This window comes from Gobius niger (assembly GCF_951799975.1).
Source record: "Gobius niger genome assembly, chromosome: 15".
In the NCBI taxonomy this organism is placed as follows: Eukaryota; Metazoa; Chordata; class Actinopteri; order Gobiiformes; family Gobiidae; genus Gobius; species Gobius niger.
This window is the reverse complement of record NC_136866.1, coordinates 24979076-24992330: the sequence shown is the minus strand read 5'-3', so window position 1 is coordinate 24992330 and position 13255 is coordinate 24979076. Positions and strand designations below refer to the sequence as shown.

General features: G+C 40.8%; 1 protein-coding gene and 2 long non-coding RNA genes across 6 annotated transcripts in view; 1 reads left to right on the top strand and 2 right to left on the bottom strand.

The window, feature by feature from the left end:
- Window positions 1–9793, bottom strand: part of LOC306975363 — a 117540-nt gene extending 107747 nt beyond the window's left edge. The window contains exon 1 of the long non-coding RNA XR_013793696.1: window positions 9782–9793. This is a non-coding gene — a long non-coding RNA (uncharacterized lncRNA). The remainder of the gene's footprint in view (window positions 1–9781) is intronic.
- Window positions 1–13255, bottom strand: part of LOC306975364 — a 712990-nt gene that overhangs the window by 493957 nt on the left and 205778 nt on the right. The window lies entirely within an intron of this gene.
- Window positions 1–13255, top strand: part of LOC306975210 (MAM domain-containing glycosylphosphatidylinositol anchor protein 2) — a 489592-nt gene that overhangs the window by 352947 nt on the left and 123390 nt on the right. For all 4 annotated transcript variants that reach the window (XM_079572669.1, XM_079572670.1, XM_079572668.1 and 1 more), the window contains exon 10: window positions 4142–4414. In XM_079572669.1, the coding sequence (XP_079428795.1) occupies window positions 4142–4414 (273 nt within the window). The remainder of the gene's footprint in view (window positions 1–4141; window positions 4415–13255) is intronic.

Sequence of the window (13255 nt, the reverse complement as noted above, 5' to 3'; positions counted from 1 at the left end):
GGATCTTCCCCATTCTCAGCAGCGCGGCGACCACTCCCATAAAGCTCTTCCTGAGGTCCTACATATCCAGGAAATGCCTTACAAAAGACAATTGCCAAAAAGGGAGGAGGAGGGGTGTGAGAATGGCTTATGGGAAGATCGCTTGAACAGTTTTTTGTTGTTTTCGATCAATATTGCATTTTCTATCCAACAAGGTTTAAGACAGTGATAAAGATGTGTTTGATATTATTAGCAAATACCCACACAAAGCATTAGGCCTCTATTTAAAGACCTACAGGGTCATGAATTAAATTTCACCAAGGTCTGGAACATACAGGGTTAATTCACCGTTATGGGGTATTTTTTAAGCCGTTATTATTAAATCTATCACTGTGGCTTGAAAATAATGCGATTAATTGAATCCTGTTATTATTGTTTTGTTTTTTTGCTCTAAAAATAATGTATTTTTCTCTCCTGAATAGCAGAAAGCACAGAGCTTCTATTATTCACAATATAATACAGTGTGTGCCAGTGACTGAACCTGGATTAAACCGTTTTAGTCCAGGTTTGGTTTTGCCCAGGTTTACTCCATGTTCAGACCTGGTTTAGTCCAGCTTTACTCATGGGTTCAGACCTGGTTTAATCCAGGTTTACTCAAGGGTTCAGACCTGGTTTAGTCCAGGTTTACTCCAGCTTTACTCGAGGTTCAGACCTTGTTTAGTCCAGGTTCAGACCTGCTCGCTGCCGATCTGGAAACAGCCATGCTATGCATTACGATCACACATGCATATTCAATTAAGGTGTCCTCTGTTTTTTTTAGCAAGTCGTATTTCAGTCATTCATCAGCCATTTCTAAAAAAAATGAAACGTTTCAGGAGCTCAGGGTTAGGGTTAGAAGAATCTTTATTTATATATCTTTATAAATCTTTATTTATATAGAGCCTTTCACAGACATATAGTCACAAAGCGCTTTACATGAGACAATTGTACATTCACTCCACACTCGGTGGTGTAAACTACGTTTGTAGCTTCAGTTTCCCCTGGGGGAGACTGTCAGAGGCCCTTTCGCGACTACACACGTCTGCGCCAACGGACCCTCTGACCACCACCATACATTCACTCACACACATCATTCATCCTGGCCTATTGTGCATGTTTTTAGTGGTAGGGGAAACCGGAGTACCCGGAGGAAACCTACGCAGACACGGGGAGAACATGCAAACTCCACACAGAAAGGCCCGTCCAGGTGGGAATCGAACCCGGACCTTCTAGCTGCGAGTGCGAGAGCACTAACCGCTGCGCTACCGTGCCGCGGTTAGGACTCTCTCTCTCTGTTCTCTCTGAGAGGGTGTCTACAACAGAACCCCAGACAAAGACCCCAAGAGACGTATCCAAGCGAGTAAAGAAGTGACAGAAATAAAGGCAGGTGGGGCTGGAAAAGGAGGGCAGGAGCGACCCGTGTGTAAAAATTTAAAAATGTAGGAGGGAGAACATGCAGCGTAAAGGTCACACCGGGAACAAGAGCTGAATCCGGGAATATACAAATGAATCATAAGATATTGGAAGACAGGCAGTGCTATATCTTCTTTAAGGTTGAAATAAATTCCGGTGTTAAATGGGTTTCTGTTAATTGCCCCCCGCCGCGCTCCGAAGCAGTAATTCTATTAGACGTATTAGCCTGCGTGGATAATGTGCGAGATAATGCCGTAGATTACATTTTCAATCAGGTAATCGGCGATGTGTAACCGATTACTTTGTGCCGTCCCCAGCCGTCGCTTCTGCCTGACGCTTTTTCTCCTTCAAAAAATTATGCAAATGTTGCCAATTAAGTGTCTCTGTGCCATTAAGTCTCCACTCGCGTGCTGTTTTTGTTCCGAGCCCCGATGCGACTTCAGTCAAGCATGTTTACGGGCTTGTCAAGGTTTTTTTAGATGAGGAATTATGCAAAACCATACAGCAGCGCTAAATAGAAGCTATATTCAATTTTATATAATAGAATTTGTGCATCATTTGAAGTATTTATGTTTTAAGTACTTTGGATAAGGTTCATACTGTACGAAGATTGCTCTGTTTAGCTGCTTTAGTTTTGACTTCTTCCTGTAATCGAAACTTGTAAAGCAGTGATAAAACATCTGTCTCAGCAAAAGAACAATCTTCATTAGTATTTAGTTATTTAGTTTTGTTTTGAAAAGTGGTAATGTTATGAAGAAAAGTCACTAACAGAGAATGTGAATACTCCTGCAGAGTAGCCTGGTCACACCAGTTATTTAAAAAAACATTTCAAGTCCCCGTCATGACAGTTTACACACAAGATTAAAGGTCTAATTGATGATTATTAATAGTAATTTTAGCAAATTATAAGCCTGCTGCGTGAAGTTTGCATTGCATTATAATTTGTTGATGTGTGAATGGTCAACCCAAATTGTCATTATGTGATGAACAGTGTATATTATACAATATATTTTTTTTGTATCCAAGGAATATAATATATTAGTTAAACAAAATACGGTAATATATTTGTCAATAGAATTTAAGTAACTCAAGTGCATTTAAATGGTCTGTATTGATGTATGAACGGAAAAATGACAAACTCCGCCCAAATAAAATGCAGTACCAGATCCTGTTGGACACTGTTGTATAAGATAATGTCATAAAAATACAACACACACACGAGAGAATAGAGTTAGCGAAGGAAAATAAAATCTTTGACTGCACTTTTGACATTATTACTATTTTCAGTTCATATTCTGCCAAAAGTAACTCTAAGTAGTGTAACTCAGCTCCATTTTTCAAACAGTATTATGTAATACAAACATATTACATGTTTAAAGCTATAACTACTAATATAGAATATATTACAATTTTAAAGGGACTATACAGAGTTTAAAAATGTTAAAATGATGTATTTTCCTCCCCCTACATGTTCCAGCCATGTCCTAATGTGTAGAATGAGCCCAGACCTGTTCACCACAACTGCCTCTAAAATCCTGCACTGTCACTCTAGAAAGGTGTTATTTCGGGTCTGAAGTGCCGTCATGCACGAGCTTAATATGGAAGGTGCAGTTACACGTTTGACCTGAGGTGGCAGTAGTGAGTATAAAATGGCAAACTTGCATCTAGCCCCTTTAAAGTAGCTTGTCCAAGACTGGTGACAAATCATCAGCTTGATTTCTACAGTGTAACACAAGCAAACGGGAAGTGGATCAAACCAATCGGTGAAGGGCAGTCAGTGGCGGTATTAGCGGTTTTGCGTTAATATTCAAACAGAATTATGAATCACTAAACTCACTGCCCATCTGCCCATGTGCTGATTAGAAAAAAAAAAACTCATCTCTCTTGGGCGCCGCTCGTAGATTGTTATCGAGGGGCGTGGCGCTGCTCGTGAACAACACGTGACCACAATTTCTGATGTACGGCAACAATTATGGAAAATTCTACCTGTTAGAAGAAAGATATGAATTCATCTGTGTGTTAGATGTGGTTGGAATGTAGCCTGAAGAATCTTTCTTAGAGCAATTGTTCTTTTCTACACAGAGGATAGTGTAGCTGCTTAAATAAAGCTTGTTGTGTATTTCAAGAAACCTTTTGTAGCACTGACTCTATACAGTCACCTGGATTGTGTCCTTGGCTCTTACCTTTCATTCCAAACATCTCACATACCAAGGCATTCGAAGTTAAAACATATACTTACCTTTCACTATCACACTCCATTATCTCTTTTTTTTCCCACAAATCTGCACATCCTCTGTCACCCACAGCTGTATAAAGGCCCCACTGAGGTCACATTGCATAGGCACGAACAGCTGAATAATTCACAAGGGGACCCTCTCTATGGGGAAAAGGTGAAGCCTGTCACACACCCCGATGGGTTATTAATTTCACTTTCAAAACCGGCAGCCCGCACTCCATCATCCTGTTTGCAATAGTTTCAGTGGGATTTAAAGCTGAATTCCAACTTTCTTTCAAGCAAGTTTCGCTGTAGTACTTTTGATATCTCACAAGATGGAGGTATTTATTGTCAATGGACTCACAATCGACACGTTATATTGTTGTAGTCTTGTGGTTGTTTTTATGCATTCATTGTGATATCTTTACAAATGTGTCTGTAAACAATCATTACTTTAGTCTCAAAGCTGAAATATCCCGTCTCGCTCTTCCTCAGACCCCCCCACGGTGGAGCCGGTGTTCACGGAGATGCGGCAGGGTCTGGGCCGTCCCGTGGTGATGACGTGCCGGGTCCTCCGGGCTCACCCGTCCCGCGTGCTGAGGTTCGAGTGGCTTCTGTCCAATCGGCTGCTGCACGCCGGGGCCTTCGACGCCCACAAGGACGAGACCGAGTACACCATCCGCAACCTGAACCGGGACGGCTGGGGGGAATACACCTGCAACGTCATCAACGAGGCCGGGGCGGGGAAATGCACCTTCCAGGTCACAGGTAAGAGGCTGTTTGGCTTTTGAAGAAAATGACAAGAAAAGCAGGAAGGAACAAGGCTGGGACAAGGCTGGTGAAAACTGCAATTTTCATGCAGTGGTCAATTTTTGGCTGTTTTTCTCCCTTTAATTCTTAGTTTATTAAATGACACTTTGTTGCTTTTGGATATTGTCCGAAACACTACATATGTTTTTCCCAAGCGTATCTATTCACAAATACTGACAGGTAATCTGTCCCGCCAAGGCACGCATGTGTACACATTACAAAGCTTTAGGATCTGTTTTTTTTCTCATAGTGCGGTTTTCATTACTCAAGAAAGCCAATTAGCCAATTATTTAGAAAGTTATCAAAAACTTGACTTATCGGTAACATCCCAATTATTCAATTATATAGCAATTATTAGATACAGACAGAAACGTGTCATTAAAGGGGGCGTGGCCTAGGGGGAAGAAAACATCTCATCAGAATCACAATTTTTCATTATTTTTTCCCCATAAATAGTCAAGCCAAGATCAGGTCCATATGGATGTTTTGTTCACAGCAAATTGTTGAGTAGAAGCGGAAAAAAAACGGCACTTGTAGCTAGCGTTAGCATATGTAGCATGACGCTAACGTCAGGCTCCTGGTTAGCATCATAGAAAGAAATGCCTTTAGCTCTGAGCCTGTTGTTCCTACAAATGTGCACATTGTGTTAGCTGTCAAATCCCAGACCTGGTTTAAATTGAACGTTCCTAATGAATAGACAAATGGATAGGGAAGCCAGGCACAATTCTAACGTATGTCCTTTTCCTGGCATTTATGTAATTTCTCTGGTTTCTTTATTGTTAACATCTTATGAGATGATGTTTAGTGGTTACTGGATGTGTATCTGAAGCAGAAATGTAACTGAATTTGAGTTAGCATTTAGCTCAGAGGACATTTTTGTACGCCAATTTCATTCATAATTTGCTATGTTTTTTGGCTAATGCTAATGGCTATAGGAAAAATACATAGAGCAGTGTAGCTTGTTTGTTAACATGCACTGTTCCTACCAAATAAACCAAGCTAAACCTAAACCAGCAGGCTAACGGACTCTGAAAAGTCACCCAGCCTTGGTAAATCGCAAACTGTCCACATACATTAGGATCGAACGCCGTTTCTCCTTTTTTCCTATGGTTCTTATTGTCCTTTTTTAAGTATTTATGGGCTGTTGAACCACTTTGCACCTCTTTATGTCGCTGTGTTTTTATCTAGTAGAAAACATAAATTCATAATTCAGCATTCGTTAAAGTAGTGGAGAAGTAAATGGGAGAAAGTTGAGTTTTTTCTTCTCTTTTTTCCCCCCGGCTGTGTCGAACATGACCATATACTGTATGAGCATTTCCAACAATGCCGTTTCCATCTCTGAGTTTATGAGCACGTTTCACACGACTCTGAGCTTTACCCTCGAAATTATGTAAATAACAACTAGCAGCTAGTTCATGACACAGTGCACAAAGGCCTTGTTTCACAGATGTCTACTTGTACAATCCACCCAAGGTCAGAAGACTTTTTTATTCCACTACTTGTAGATTGTGTGAGTCTTGTGGTAGCCCTGACGTCAACTCCCTTTGCGTCAGAGCGAGTGAAAAGACCGTATTTATGTCGAACTCCAAAAAGCCCAGTTTGCCACGGCGGAAGTGTCAGGATGGAAGAGGCCAGTGACAGTTGTTGCAGTGATTCATTTGGAGCTTCGTGAGCATTGTCAGTCCGGGGCACATGATAACAAGGTGCGGTGTCACCCTGCACTCTGTCTCCCATTTTTCTGTCAAACCGTACAAGATGTTCTTCATGGAGTAGTGGCTGCAGTGGGGAACGGAGAAGTGAAGTCTGGGCCTGTTTGTAAGTGCCAAACATGCGCACTGGGTTGAGTGATGTATAGATGTTATGTAATGATCTGTTTCCATGGTTTCACTGCAAAGTATGAGCTTAATTCTCTATGTTTCCAAACACTCCTTGCTCACAGTGTTCTTTTGGTCCAAGGATTGATCATTAGTCTATATACACACGGACTGGCCACCGCAGAATCCAGATCTAGACCCCATTGAGAATCTGCTGGAGAAGACTTCGCTACATAAACTAAATGTCAAGCATGGGTTTAAATGACTTAAAGCAGTACTAAGCAACTCCTGCCCCTAGAGGCCATGAGCGCCACTGCAGGTGTCATAGCATGTTACGTTTTTTTACTCATTAATTTTCTGTGAGAGTAAATCCTACGCTGACAGAAAAGACAACGGGAGAGAGGGATATTGTACATCCAATTATACAATTATTTTCACTCAAACTTGGCTGTAAATACTGTTTAAGTGGTGCTAGCTTGCAGTTAGCTTTGCCCGTTAGCCTGTTAGCTTCATGATTCTATTAGTGTGTATGGGGGCCTCCTACCGCCTGGCCAGAGACACAACTGGGAGATAAAAGACCCCCCAATCGTCCCATTAACACTTGTATTACCCCCAAAGGGACTATGAAAAGGATTTATTAAGGTAAACAAGTTACTTAGTATTGCTTTAAATTGAGAATATGTATCTTGTTTTGAATGGTTTTGACTGATGCCGACTTTACTCCTGATCTGACCAAGTTTACTTTGCTAGTTTGAAGACTTTTCAGACTTGTTCTTTGGTAATCTCGCTTGAAATAAGAAAGTAAAACTGCCAAGTCCAATTTTCGTACCCCATTGGCAAAGAAATTCATCTGAAATTAAGACAAAATGTATTGGAACAAGTCCGAAACATCTCAGAACGAGCGAAATAATCTGGGACGAATGCCCAACTAAATCTCAACAAGTCAAAACTACTTAAAATCGTATTATTATACTCAATCTGAGACGTTTAAACTCATCTAGATATACATTTTTGCAGTGTTTAGACAGTTAGATAAGATACATGGACACAATCTTTTTTGTCTGTCCCAGTCGAGGCAGTAATTCATCTTTGACACTGCATTAAATCGTTAAAAACTAACAACACTAGATGAAAATAAAGCTTTTGCAGAAGCTTATTGCTGTAATCAAAGCTAAAAGGGCTCCAACCAAATATTAGAGTGACCTTTTTTTTTTGTGGCGACAATCTTTTGCTCAGGCAGTGTAATTTGTCACTTTTAACAAAGGCTGAAATTCTCACTTCACTGAAATTGGTCTCGTGGGCCACTTTTATTTATTTGACCTTTATTTCACCAGGTAAGTCCCACATTTCAGGATTTCTTTTTCAGCAGAAAGTCCTGGCCCCAGAGGGAAACTTATTTTTAGTCTTTCGGGTCCCAACCTCAGTTGAAAGCCGCTGGTTAAGATCCAATGTGACAGGGGCCAATACAGCTCCATGAGAGACACTGCCTCTGAAAGAAATCTTGAACAAAACACGCACGGATTTCGAATCTGATCATTATCGCTGCTAAATATCAAGCGTGGGTTTGAATGAGTTGAATGTGGAATTCTGTTTTGAAAGGTTTTCTCAGAATTAAACTTTTTTCTTCCCCTTATCTGACCTATATTACTTTACTTTTTTGGTGACATTTCAGACTGACTTAAGGTGATCTCGCTTGGAATAAGAAAGTAAAATCGGTAACGGGACTGAAAGAAATGATCGGAAAATGACCTAAAAAGTGCAGATTTGAATAGATTTGGAGAAGGAACACAGAAGAAAAACAACCATCTTAAATGTGATAAATAACTTAAAATCGCTTGATCAGATACAAAGTCTAGTGTCAGTGGAACAAACATAAAACCCACACTGTAAAATCCAACTCATTGCGCTTACTTGGAATAAACTGTAAACCCGATGCATAGATCTTCTTCTAGTATTGCTCGTAGCTAAAAACATGTGCAATAGGTGAATCCTCCAGCCAGGTGATTCTGACCATCAGCCTGGCTCCCCGGGCGCGGCACTGTAGAGGCGCATGCGCAGTAAACCTTTGTGGAATGTAAAATGAAACTGATTCAAGGATTTAGGATCTACAGAAGAGACAAGGAGGAGAGTGTATTCTTCAGACGTAACGGGACTAAAGCAGAAAAACCTGTCGGTGACTTTTACTGTCAGTCCAAAAACACAGACTGACTCGTGTTTTTCTACTTGTCACCTGTGGCTTGTGGACTGCAGTGGAGCAAAGAGGAGCGGCGTCAAACCATCATAGATCCATGAGTAAAGCTCATTATAAGGTCACTAGATTATGGATAACAGACACCTTGGTCTTTGGTCTGTTTTAGTAAAAGTTGCGGAGACGTTGTTTCGCCGGGGCCACGTAAATGACGTTTTCAGATCTGTCCACTCTGGGACCTAGTTTGGAAAATGTCCGTTTACAGATGCCCAAAACGTCGGACGATGCACTGGATTGATAAAATGTCTTTGCCTTTGCTCCTCAGCTTGACTTCGTATGAACAGTGTGGTCTCATCAAAATCACAGGAATGATTAAAGAGTGTCTCTCTGAACTAAAACCCCCCAAACATTTACATTTGATCATATTTATATTGGCCACAACATGTAAACATTCACAAGAGAGCGTGGAATAAGTAAGTACACCCCCCTGAATCTCGCTGAACTGCAGCCGTTTTGTTAAGAGGAATGTTTAATGCATGGGGTGTACTTACTTATTCCGTGCATTTGTGAATGTCTCAGGCTTTTCTGCAAAATATTAAATGCAGTTAATTTCACTTTTTAGATAATTAATCCTTTTTTCAAGACAGACCGAACCTACTCAAAAACAGCACAAATTCAAGCACTTTTAAAGCAATTCCTCTAAGACAAGATGGCATTTTTTCCAAAGAATCCTCACATCTGCAACACTAATCAGGCCCATGTTTTTGGAGACCATTGTGACAGAACAACGTGACATTAGTTCGAAAGGAAATGTGCTTCGGACGTTGACTGAGCTTTGCCACCCGATTACATTGTGGAACAAAGCAAATATTTTGTTCATTCTAGAAGTAACGTGTTGTTAAAAATGACTAAATGTTTTGGCCCCACAGTTTGCGACTGGGAGGGCCCCCCGTCAGCACCCCGCAATTACTTGGACCCATTTATATTCTGAGTTCGATAATGATTTTTTTCCCCCTACATTTTAATATGGACAGCTAAAATTGTCCCTTCAAAGATTCAACGTTTTTTGCCGCGCCGTGTTTTTGTGTCCGTGTCGCTCCACATGACAGATAATTAATTCTGCCGCAAAGAAATAAATTGCACATTGTTGATCAGACGGAGACACTGACGTTTTGCTATTCTTCTTTTCCAGTGCGCTGTAGATCTGTTTTTGCACATAAAACATGCATTATTTCATGATGGATATTACAAACAATGCGTGATTGATGGGAGTATGTTTCTCCGATGCCAAAAGCACACAGTTTGTTTGTTTTCTTCCCAAACTTAAGATCAAACTTGTTTATTTATTCAAGTATCGCGAAGGAAAAACAAGTCCAGTCAGCAAAGCCCAGATCAGATCCTTTTAAGCACCTTGTTCTATGTCTGTTTCCCCCAGACAGTCTGTAGTTTTCGATGTCTCTGCCTGAAAATATCTCCGGGGTCCGTTAGTCCTGCCTCGGTCCTGTTTTGGCCATGGTTTAGTCCCGTGTTTGATACCGCTCCATTTTGTAAACAAAAGACGGAACAGGAAGTGGAGTTTAAAGTGACCAGATACAAGTTGGTGATTTTTTATACTCATTACTGCCACCTCAGGTCTTACGTGTAACTGCAGGTTCTATATAAAATGGATATTTCAGGATTTTTGACATAGGACCTCATTTCCTAGTTATCCAGAGTGTTGCTGATTTCTGGAGATATATTTTTTTGTAATTCATGCAGTTTTTATATTTGAAGAGTTACGTGGCGCTAGGCTAATGCAAGGCTAGTGCATTTCTATGGTGTCAGCTAGCCTGCATTAAAAACAGTCTGACCCGCTCCACAGAGCACCTGAGGCAAATCACTTATAACACCAGACTAACGATATAAATGTTTGTGTCGATAGAATATTTTTTGGAATATAACTGACCTTGCATCACATGAATGATCGCATTTTGAGGGACTATTTTCTCGCAGATCACTCCACAGCCACGTAGATTATACAAACACGAAGCTTATGCTGCTCAAATATAAGTTCTTTTAAATGCAAAATGGTTAAAATTATTCTATCGACACAGACATTTATATGGTTAGTCTGGTGTTATAAGTGATTTGCCTCAGGTGCACTGTGGAGCGGGTCAGACTGTTTTTAATGCAAGCTAGCTGATACCATAGAAATGCGCTAGCCTTGCATTAGCCTAGCGCCAAGAGACTCGTCAAATATAAGAACTGCTTGAATTACAAAAAAAAGTATCTCCAGAAATCCTGGGGGCCTATGTCAAAAATCCTGAAATATCCCTTTAAGGACGTGCATGACGGCACTTCGGACCCGAATTAACACCTTTATGAGTGACAGTGCAGGATTTTTGAGGCAGTTGTGGTGAATAGACCTTTTTAAATTCTGTATGGTCCCTTTAATCTACCAATCAGAGAAGCTTGTTTCTTGTTCACTGTTTTTCCTGTAGATGGTTATGCTACAGCGCCCCCACAGGCGTGCAGAGGAGCTGTTTGATTAACAAAACACCATGGGTCCAGGGACCCATGGGGGCCTCCAAAAGCCACATCATTCACTGAAAAAATAAGTTGAGCTTGAAATGAACTGTAAATTCATATTTTAATTTATGACACATTCATGAAGAAAAACATGGCATATTATTTGAAAAGGGGACATTCATAATGTTGGGGCCCAGTGGAATCTCTATGCCGGACTTTGGGAACGTCTGACATATTGCTCCATTCCCCTCGCCACCTCATTCCGCTCATCTTTTTCCCCGAGTGTGTTTTTCCATCAGAAGCTGAGCGTGTCCATCTCCCGCTCGCGTGTTATGACAGGAGAGAATTAGTTTGGCCGCTCGCTCTGACCCTGGGCTCTCCAGCTGAGGCTTCAATCTCCCAGACCTCCCATTAAAGGCAGGCGCCGGCAGGTCAGCACCGCGGCCCGCTCCTCCATCTGAGGCCGGCCGCTCTTTCAGATCCCTGCTCACAGCCTTTATCCCATCATATTCTTCACACTGGTCAAAAACGCTCATTTAATGTGATGTATTGCAGTTGATGTAGATCAGGGGTCTTCAGCCCTTTCCCAGCTCTGCTAAACCCTTTCATTAACTCCATGAGTCAAAGTTGATTACCATCTAGAAAATGCACGTTTCAATTCAATTACATCGGCTTTACTGTCAATTTAAATGCTGAGAACCAGGAATATTGTTTCTCTGAACTCATTGATTCAAAAAGACAGTAATAAACAGAGCAATATCAAACACATCTAGGTGAGACCGGGGCTACTTGTCACACCTTTTTTTTTCCCTAGAGTTCACTGCTCAGCAACAGAAAATCCCACAAGAGTCAGACCTGCATTATATGAAAGCTTGAACCCTTCACTTTAAGTAAACCTCACTTCCTTTTTCCTGTCATATTGAGATAAATAGTTATTAACCGTCAAGCACAACAGAATCGACTGTGACAATGTGCCCCATATGCAGGGCAGGTTGTTTTTAATGGTTTTTGATGTTAACTTGAAATTTGATAAACCTATGTAACTTTTTTGCTTTTTGAGATAAAACAAGGAATATGTTTTAAAACAGTCGCAATGCCAGATGTGTTCATGACACTCATTTGGACTAACTGTTGATTTTTGCAAAATGCTCTATGACAGCGGAGCCGCGACCCCTTTATAACAGGTAAAGGGGGAGAAATAGGAACATTAGCCTACATAATTCTTAAAAAAAACAAAGGAAAAAAGCTAATGGCTAAAATGAAATTCATCAAACTACGAACAAATAACGGCACTCTGGTAAAATAACACATGCTACAATAAAATATTAGATTACACGCTAATGAAAATATGGCTATTTTATCTAAATGATCTGGCGACCCCCCAAATTTGTCTCACGATCCCCTTGAAGTAATCACAAAAACATATCAGACGCAAAAGAAAAAAATGTCTCACCATTTATACTCCGTGTGCCAAATAACCCAGAGTGTCCACTTCATAAACAACGTAAGCTAGCTAACAAACGGATTTAGTGTGTTAGCTCTAAAATGGCTAAAATCAAAGCTAACATCTGTGCTTTCAGATCAGTGTCTTTTGTTTAAGGCACTAACATAACGAAAGCTCCCATTACAAAAACACCCCAAATATTAAAGTTTATTAAAGAAACTCAATTTCAATGTGCCTTGTCCTCACGTCTTCAGCCCAAATGAGAAAATAAATATTGGAAGAGAAGAAGAATGCCAATGCACTTATTATATATCAGTACCAGTATACAGCGCCCTCTAGTGTGGCGATAAAAACCAATGTGACAAATTACCCCGTATGACAAATAGCCCCGGTCTCTCCTACACAATAGGGAGTAGCAGAAGGGAAGGAAAAGGTTCAGGTTTAAGGTAAAGGTTACTTTATTGTCCCTGTAGGGAAATGTGTTCACCTGGCTGAAGGATTAACCTATTGTACATGTTTTTAGTGGTAGGGGAAACCGGAGAACCTGGAGGGAACTTACACAGACAGGAGATTCTTTCCACACAATTGAATATCCCACAATGTAAGCTAAAGTGCGTTTTGTTGTTCTTCAAAAGTACAGGTCTCGTAAGAATACCATGAGCCAGTGCAGCTCTTCCAGTATTTTTTCTCCCCTCCACACTTCGCTCGCTGAGATGGACACCTCCCTCCCGCGGGCCTCATAAATCAGTTCTCCGCGGTGCAGCACGAGCAGATAGTCGCCCGCGGCCATTTGTTTTCCTCAACCACGAGAGCTCAGATATTTCTACCCGTTTTTTTTTTTTTTT